The 9,934-nt window shown below is 39.5% G+C and overlaps 1 protein-coding gene across 1 annotated transcript in view; it reads left to right on the top strand.

The window, feature by feature from the left end:
• Positions 1–1,311: 1,311 nt before the first annotated feature.
• Positions 1,312–9,934, top strand: part of Ryr3 (ryanodine receptor 3) — a 364,780-nt gene continuing 356,157 nt past the window's right edge. The window contains exons 1-2 of the mRNA XM_026390365.2: positions 1,312–1,380; positions 3,590–3,709. Coding sequence (XP_026246150.2) covers positions 1,312–1,380; positions 3,590–3,709 — 189 coding nt within the window. The remainder of the gene's footprint in view (positions 1,381–3,589; positions 3,710–9,934) is intronic.

Here is a 9,934-nt window from a genome sequence, read left to right as displayed (position 1 = left end):
TGGTATGTTACTGAAGCAGAGTAGAAATAGTTGGATACAGAAGTTCATTTTGGACAGATGATCCACATAAACCATAAAGTTACTTGGGATGATAGCTGAAGTGGAGTAGAGAAAAGCTGGAAGCTAGTCTTTGTACCCACAAGTTCATTATTACATAATTAATGGGTCTTTCCTTATAAAACAGTGTATAGCCATAGTATCCTAGCAGGATGCTTTTTCATTGGTAGATAGTCAGTAGACTGAAGTCGTATTAGATTTTTTTTTTATTGTCATTGAGTCACATAAATGATAAGAGAAGTAGCCAAAGATGATGTGGAGGGTAGATTTTGCATACCAAAATGGAAGAGGTTTTGCACATAGATGAAGAGTAATGGTCTAAATGTAGCACTGGGACTAATGAGAGGAATGCAAGCCTCTATAGAGCTAGAAGCAAGATGCAGAAGCATTTGCAACCTCTGATTAAGGGGGGTGCCTTGGAAATGATACCTTTGGGCAGTACCCAAATTTGATTTAGAGCAAACTGAGAAAGGATGAGAAATAATTGCTTAGCAGGGAGACAGTGCAGGTCAGTACAGGCATGAGTAAATTTGGAAAGGCTGGGAACTGAAGGGGCTTGTGTTCGGTATATTAGTAGGAAATGAAAGCAGCAATGAGATCAGTTGAATTAACTCATCTTGTGACTCCAACTGGAATTTGCTGCAAAGATTTTAGTATATCAAGCACTTGAAGGTTCCAGATGTCTAGCTGTTGTAGGGAACAAAGGCAGGTGCAGGCTGCCACTCCAGGTGGTGTCAGCAGCTAGGTCAGCATTGAGCATAAGGTTCCAGATGGAATCTGGAAAAAAAAAATAGTATTAAAAGAAGCATCAGTTTGGCCAAGAACTCCACACTCACATGTGTGTCACTCAGACTGCCCAAATATAAACACACTGGGACAGGGCCGCTCCTCACAAATTGAATCAGAACAGGTTTGTTTCTTCCATCACTTTCTTGGAATCCTGTGTTTTAAGGATATGGAAAATCTCAGAAGACAAACAGACCCCAAGCAATCCAGTGCAAGGTCAAATCAAGGTGATTTGGGCACCTTGGAAGGAAAGGGAATGGAACAAGCAGTCATGGAAAGGGACCTTGAAAGCAAACTTTAAAGGGGAAACTTGATTTCACTTATTTGTGGGAAAATGTGGTCCGTAATCAGATGCTTTTTTCTTTCAAATGCCTGTTTTGGGTTCTTGTTGTCATTTGTTTGTTTTACCAGTGAATTTTGTATTTCTCAATGCAGGGTGTTCTTGGTATTTTGGAAGAAAAAAAAATAATGTACATTGAGGACTTCTTCTTACATTATAGACCATTTAACTTCCATGACCCCCGGTTCCAAATGCAAGTAGCAGCCCCCAGTAATTTTGACAACTAAGAGTATTCCATTACTTCCAGTACCCTTTAGGAGGGTCACATCAGTTCTGGTAGATACAGGATCTAGATGGAAACTCCACACAGAGAATATTTCATTCCTTTCAGGCATTTCATTGAATCCCAATTTTAGGAAGAGTGATATTCTGGAGTTTTCTTCTGTCTCAATTAAAATGAGAACCTTGAATTCTGACTTCACATAAGCAGAAGTTCTTGAATTTTTTTTACTGACTCAATATGATAATGGACAATGATATTTCAGTGCCTTAGTAAAACTCTTCCCCCCGCCCCCAGTCTTTTCATACATCTGCAATTTGTGGCTTCCCAAATTTCACCGTAGCCCCTCACCTATTTGGGGCAGCAGCAGACATTTTTGTGGGCTCTGTTAGTAGTGACCATGTTCACACTCCCACCTAGTGGACTCATTTTATTTATTGACTTGACAGATACATCACAGACAACAGTTTAAGAAACCATTTTGACTTAGTCTACCTTTCCAACACTGCTTAAGTCAACTTTTTCTCTACTGTGACTAAAAGACCTGATAATTATAGAGGAAGAAAAGTTTATTGGAGGGCTCATGGTTTCAGAGATCTCAGTTCATTGTCTTCCTTCCTTATTGGGGAAGAGTATGATGGAGGGAAGCAGCTCACATGATCAGGAAGCAGACTCCACTAGCTAGATACAAAATGTATACCCCGAAGCCACACCCCCCAATACCCACATCCTCTAGCCTCACCCTACTACCTTCAGTTACCACTCAGTTAGTCCCCATCAAGGGGTTAGTTTACTGATGGATTGGTCATAACCCAATCATTTCTCCTCTAAACCTTCTTGCATTGTCTCACACATAATCTTTTGGGGGACACTTCACATTCAAACCCTAACAGACACTCAAGGACAAACCCCAATACTGTGGGGACATGAGGAAAAGATAGAGCAATGGATGAAATAATGCTAGGGAGGAACCTGCAACCGGCTCTCCTCTGTGGTCACATTTTTAACCTAACCACACTGTAGTCTTTCTGATGTTTAACTTGATAGAGCATGAGAGGAGCAAGGATGAAAGCTTTGGCAGGAAAAAGGTCCTTTCTACTTCAGGCAGGAAGTACACATATGAGTGGAAATGGAGTTCAGACTCCTTCCTAGGACCATCAGCAAGAGGAATGCTGTTAAAGCAAGCTTTCTGAAATTTTAGGAGGGCTGCTTTTGAGAATGTGGGAAGGAGCTCCCTTCCTTGAGAATTCAGTATGGCTCTTCTGCTTGACCTTTAATTCTTCTTTCCAATTTGAATCTTCAAGGCTTCTTTTCCCACTCCCCTTCTGTGACACTCCAGAACTTTAATCCATCATTCCCAACACATGTGCTGCCTACTGCCGATGCTTTCTTCCTCCAACAAAACGTTTCTCCCACCTGAAGTAAGCTCTCCCTCCATTAATGTCACTTCAATCCAGTTTCTTCTGTATCTGTTCCCTTTTAATCCCATTTTATTGCTTTAATCCATATTTGGAAAGATTGCTTAGATTTGTTTTTATATTCATCTAAGCATTGAAGTGTTTTGCTCAGCCATATATATAGACTGTATGCCTTTTTGTGTATCTCAGAAGCGAGGCCCATGCCGTATGTAGTCTCTCCTTTCCCCAGTCAGGCTAAGTATTCTTTATCTGATCAAAATGCTCGGACTAGAAATGTTTTGGATGTCAGATTTTTTTTTTTCAGATCTTGGAAAATGATATATCTTTAGGATGAGATTCAAGTCTAAACACACAAATTATTTCATATACACATCTAATGCATAGGTAATTTTATATAATATTCTTGGTGTACCTGTGTTTTGACTGTGGCCCATTGTAGGAAGTCAGCTGTGGAATTTTCCACTCTCGGCCTTATTCTGAACTCTAAAGAGTTTTTGATTTTGGAGCATTTTGGATTGAGGATTTTCAGATGAGAGATGCTAAACCTGTATTTGCTTTGACTGACTTTACTCCAGAAGTTAGTAGCATTCTGATTCACAGCAGATGCTCAGTAATGTCATGTGAATATAAGCATGTGGATAAAAACTCTCCTTCACTAACCAGGTTTAAAACAAAAGAAAGGATGTGCCTGTCATTGGGGATTGGCGCCTGCCTAATTCTGAGGGAGACGGCCTCTTTCCACTCACACTGTGTCTCTTCTCCTGGCAGGAAGATGAAGTGGTACTCCAGTGCATTGCAAGCATTCACAAGGAGCAAAGGAAGTTCTGCCTGGCTGCTGAGGGGCTTGGGAATCGCCTCTGCTTCTTGGAACCCACCTCAGAAGCCAAGGTGAGATCAATTGCCTGTCCTGCACCTTTCCTTGTTGGCGCCTCTCTAGTCATTCAGGGGAGGAGACTGCCAAAGATGGCAATGAAGAAGAAAGTTGGAAGAAAAGACAGATTTATTTTTCAAACTGGAAGCAAATCAAAGTCTCCTAGCTTGGGAAATGGGGTAACATAGGATCCCCAAACAGTGAAGGAGTAGAGGTGCTCCTGTCTGTCAGCATTCTCCAGGATGCTGCTTGAACTTGCCCTGAGGAGAATGCCTTCTTTGTTATTAATTCCTAGAAATCTAAGTGTATATTCTTTCCTCCCAGCAGTCATTTTTGCACTATGGGGACTCCGAGTTGCTTAAGCAGCAAGCACACCCTCTTTGAGTTCTGACTAGGTGGATAGAGATTATTCTAACAATTTGCCTACTGGGACCTGATGGGGGAGAGGACCATTTGCTCTGGTCCCTCCCTTCACTGGGGCCAAACTTTTCTTCCTTCGTTTCAGCCTATTTCTGCTTTTTCATAATCTGTATGTCAAGTGGATCTGTGTGCACAGCATTTTGGGAGCATATTGAAGTCCTGACAAGACCTGTATATCAGTTAGGATTCTCTGAAGAAATGGGACCATGTGAGTGGGTGGGTGGGTGGATACAGATAGGTTTATAATAAGAAATTCATTCATGTAATTGTGGCTGGTGAGTCTGAAATCTCAAGATGAGATCAGCTGGAAACTCAGGCTGAGTTAATGCTGTAGTTAGAAGCAGAATTTCTTCTCCAGGAAACCTGACTTGTTGTTCATAAGGTCATCAATTGATTGGATGAGGCGTAGCCAAGCTACCAAAGATAATTGCCTTTATTGAAGGTCGAGTGTAGATGTTAATTCTATTCTAAAATCTACACAATACTGTCACATCAAAACTTTGATTAAATAACTGTAGTATGAACTAGCCAAGTTAACATACAACCAACCATCACATCCTCTAAGCTGTTTTTCTTAGAGCATTTTTTTAAATCAGAAAATGATTTGCACAATCACTGGAATGTCATTTCCCACATAATCATGCACAACACAAACACATAAATTTTGGTCAGGAGTGATGGCCATATCTCCCAGAAGATCCTTCCTTCATGTAGATTCTTCCCCATCCTATCTAGGACATGGATTTCTGAGGACCAGCATTGGTCAGTAACTTGTAGAACTAAGTCTACTTAAAATAGTGGCAAGACAAAGAGTTTTGTCTTTTTGGAGGTCTTAGACTTGATTTCCCTGAGCTTTCTCATTTGCTTTTGTTTTTTAGCTAGGTATTTTTCTATTCATTCTCAGAAGTCTGAGATAATAGGAAGATAATTAGATTCAAAGTCAAGAAGTTAATCTTCAACCATTAACTAATCATATGACCATGGACAAGTTTTCTCATCTGCCAAATTGGATGCAATATGGTGCAGTTGAAGGAGTGCTGGCCTGAATTGGAAACTATTTTGTAGACACTCCTGAGTAGGGCATGAGGCAATGATTTGGGGAACAGGTTCTAGAGCCAGATTGGCAGAATTGGAATCCTGCCTCCACCACTCACCAGGTAAGTCCAGACCTTGGGCAAGTATATCTCACCTGAGTTGAGTTTCCTCATCTGCCCAGTGGGAATAAATTCTTATCTACCTAACAAGCTTGTTCTCAGGATTAAAGGGGTGAATACATGTTAGTACAGGTAAATTGCCTAGCAAATGATAAGCTCTACATAATCATTGTTTAGTGTGATTTAATTTGGGGCAACCTAATTAAATTGAAACCTGGTTTCTGGTGACTGAAAATAAAGAGAAATGATATATATGAAGATTGTAGTACTAAACCTAATGTTACACACTGAATAAGAGCTAGAGTTGATGACAATACTAAGTAATATTGTTATCTTTTTTTGGCTTAAAAAGCTTATGTTATGTGAATGGCAGAAAATTTGTGAGTCAGCTTCGAACTTACAAAATCTCAAGCTTTAAAATGAAAGTCTTAAAGATTCATTTACTTGTAAAATTACATAATTCTATAAGCATGACTATTTAAATTGATCCAACTTAAACCAGATTAAAAAATAAAACTATATATTGTGACCTAACAATGCTTGTATACCCCAGGTATAAAAATGACAATTCATATCACTCTTAAGTGCCTTAGGGATGAGAAAATATTCTAAATCCCTCTTGGCTAAATGATTCTAATGTTAATGTTTTCATTCTGTATTTAAATAAGATAACAGAATGAAGACTCTTTAAAGGAGATACAGTAAATCATACATAATCTTACCACCTGGTCACAACTGTTTTCATTCTTATCTTTGTCCTCTTGCATGTATATATGGTCAAAGTTGAACTCACAGTGGCTATTCGAACAGTTCCTCATTGCTATGTAATCTTTCTCAATGTTAAAAAAAATCATGCTTGTGGTTTCATTGGTTTATTTTACCTTTCTGGAATAAATATTGAGGAATGGAATCCATAGGGTCTTGTCAGACATCTGTAGGACCCGGATACCTTTTCAAATCCCAGCATTCACCTTCTTTAATCCATAGGGTCAGGTACATGCTTTCCCAAAAGATTATATCAACTGTTACAGTTGACATTCCCACTGTCATTGTGTGTGTGTGTCTTTAAGCAACTGCACCACCAAAGTTGTCATAGAGAAATAGGGGCAAGATCATGGAAAAGATAGAGTAGGTTTTCAGATTTCCTGTTGTCATTCCTGGGAACAGCCTTGCTTAGATGAGCCCACTTTGTGAGAGCTTCATTCTTTCCTAAGATCAGCTCCAACTATGCATGCCTCTCTCTGGCTGCCTGTCCCCTCCCTTTTCACTAAATAGTTGTTCTAATTTTCTTCCCTCAAATTTCACAACCAGCAGTGCCACTCTTAGGTTCTTGGAACCTAAGATAAGTCATGCAGTGAGGTGAGAAGGTGTATTTCTGAGCTTGGTGCTGAGCATGAGGCACAGACATCAAACACCGTACTCATCAGCTGCTTATGGAAGCAACCGATGATCTTGGATGTTCCCAGCCAAGGGCATTTCAAGCTAGTTGAGACTCAGTAAAGTGAGATGAACTCTAGGGGGAAGGAAAGGATTAGAGAAAGAAGAGTTGAGATAAGGTAGTCAAAAGACCTTTTTCATGTCTGGGTCTGAAAAAAAGGAGGTCCAAAGAATGAGGTGGTAGGAAATAAGCAAATAAATATAAAATCATCATAACTGTCTAGCACTGGGGAGAGCTCTTGTGATTTGACTCTGTATGGTGTGGCCTATCCTTCCTTGAAGGTCCCCTAAATCTGCTAGTATTAGATGGTGGAAGCACAACTATTCAGCTTCCCTATCAAGTAAGCACAGGTCCAGGAATTAAAAAGGGACCTTTCCTTGTGGGAAAGACTCAGTTATAACCAGAGACCAAGACACATAAGAGGAAATGTTCTTTTATTTTCTTAATAGTAATAAATGCCATTTATGATCATTTTAAAGTAGAAAACATATCGGGACTGGTCTTCTCAAAAGTATAAAAGATGAGAACACTGGCTTCCTAGCTAGAAGTGTCAAGCAATGCTCTTATGCAGAAATCCTTGTAGCTGTTCAGGGACTGGCCCTGAATTTTCCACCCCCAGATTCCTGCTCAGGCCACAGCAGGCTTGTGTGAAAGTCACCATGGCTTAAATGCCTCAGGCACCGCAGGAGCCAATATATCTTACAACAACTTCACAAGCACAGCATTTGGGGACCCTGCAAAAGATGTCCCTAGCTACAACTGTTGCCACACTCATGCAATCACAAAGATGCGGCTGCCCATAAATTATGGATGGTCTGCCCAGGCCAGATGCAGGCTGCCAATCAGGGGTCACTTTCATCACCAGCAGTGTTCCCTGGTAACATGCCAGTTTTATCTGATTGCCCCAGGAACAAAACTGGAAAGTTAATTGGGAGGTTAAATTCCCATGCAGAAGTAGAAAACAGTTTCATAACCATTACCCCACAGTAATCTTCATTGATGATGATTACTCAACTTCTGTGGTCTTGTCGGACGTCTGTAGAACCCGGAAACCTTTTCAGATCCCAGCATTCTTTAATAATAGATCATCATCAAAAAGTGAAAAGTATATGGAACTTTTTGTTTCACTAATTTTAAAGATGAGTTAACTGAAATAGGTGGAGTGAAACAATGTAGGGTAGTTCCTCTAAGTCAGTAGCAAGTTTTCTCAAATCCTTGGGCCCTGGGTGTATGAGCACCAAGTTCTACCACCACTCCCCCTGCCACTCCCCACCTCACCCCTGCTTTTTTTTTTTTTTTTTTTTTTTTTGGTACCAGGAATTGAACCCAGGGGCACTTAACCACTGAGCCACATCCCCAGCCCTTTTTACATTTTTTATATTTTGATACAGGATCTTGCTAAGGCTGGCTTTGAACTCCCAATCCTCTTGCCTCAGCCTTCAGAGTCTCCTCCCTTTTGAGAAACACTTTGTCTTACTGATCATGGCCAATATAAACTAGAAAATCCAACTTTAAAATCCAGTTTCCAAAATGAAGGTTTTCTATTGTTTTCACCTCGTGTGTTTAAGATAAAGAATAGTCTGTTATCATTTCTTGAACGCTGTACAGGTTCTCAAGATCTAAGATTACACATTAGCTGTTGAATAACCATCATTATATAAATGACATAAATCGACAGTTTTTAGCTAAAAATAACTTTCCATTATTTTTTTAATCTTGAGTTTAGAATTTGCTATTTACTCAAAAAAAAAAAAGTCTCCAAGTTTGCAAGACGGAGGCTAGGCCTGAGGTTGTACATGTTCTTTGAACTTTTGATTTATATTTCAGTAAGTTGTATTCTCTATGGACCTGAGTATGAAAAATTAAACTACTACAAAATTTATTTCAAAAAACTCAGGTACTCGGGGCATGGTGGCGTGTACCTGTAATCCCAGCAACTCTGAAGGCTGAGGCAAAAGGATCACAAGTTTGAGGCCAGCCTCAGCAACTTGGAAAGACCTTGTCTCAAAATAAAAAGAGCTGGGGATGTTGCTCAGTGGTAAAGCACCCCTGGTTTTAGTCCTTGATATCCAACAAACAAACAAAAACACCCCTACCAAACTTTCATGTAATATGAAATAGTGAATAAGTTGAGATTGTGGTTGTCTTTTTTACATTAATTGGGCATCCTGTGCTGTATTCCAGGTACTTTAATGGTGCCTACTGCTTAAGTTTTATGTCCCTATGAAGCAAACATTGTCATCACCAAGAAGAAACATTAAGAGTTTCAATTGTTGAGTGATTTCCTGAAGATCCTTCACTCTAAACTTAAATCACTAATTTCTATACTACTCAGAAATAAAAGGTATCATACTTAAGGGTGAAGAAGCCACACTATCTTTGTAGTTAGGCTTAAAGAGTACTGGGTGCATCTTCATGCCTCTCCACAACTTTTCTACGTCTGTCCATAAATTCCTAACATCCCAAAGTTAGAACTATGCATTTAGCTTAGATCATAGAGGAACTATGAAAATATAAATGTTGTCAGCAAGCACATGAAATAGCATTATTTTTTATAACATTTTTTACAGTATACGTGATTTACTATATATTTTCTTCAAAGTTTATAAAGGCGAATAAGGCAGATGACTAAGTGTTTCTGTATCTGGGATACAAGGCACAGAAATGGAGAAATTTGGGGTGGTGGGGAGCAGACTTTACTGCATTGAGTTATGCTGGTGTGCTTGTCTGTGGGCACTGCAGTTGAGCACTGTGTAAATATATAGCACTGTGGTCAGTAAACATGACCTTGGAATCGGATGGCCTGGGCTAGTGTTTCTGCTTCCCTTAATAGCTGTGTGACCCTGGGCAAATGACTCTTTCTGCCTCAGTTTCCTCCTCTTTAAAACTGTATCCATCTCATAGAATCATTATGAGGATTCAATGGCATACTTCATGAAGTGCTTTACAACATCATTATATCAAAATTACTATTTTAAGCAGTAGCCTTTATGATCCCTATCGTAGAGTCAGACACCTACCAGGTCCTCATGAAATGTTGATTGACTCAGTTATATTGCCTGTATATTAAACTAATTAAATATTTTGAAACCCTGGATTTTAGGACCAGGAGGACATTTATAGCTTACAAAATATTGAGGAAAGTCAAAGTTAGGTGAAAAGTTTTAAACAATGAGTAGCTGGTTTTAAAAGTCAATGAGTCTGTGGAATATAGATTTTTAATTGTTCTT

Source organism: Urocitellus parryii, chromosome 6 (assembly GCF_045843805.1).
Source record: "Urocitellus parryii isolate mUroPar1 chromosome 6, mUroPar1.hap1, whole genome shotgun sequence".
Classification (NCBI taxonomy): domain Eukaryota; kingdom Metazoa; phylum Chordata; class Mammalia; order Rodentia; family Sciuridae; genus Urocitellus; species Urocitellus parryii.
This window is presented reverse-complemented; position numbering and strand designations above follow the sequence as displayed.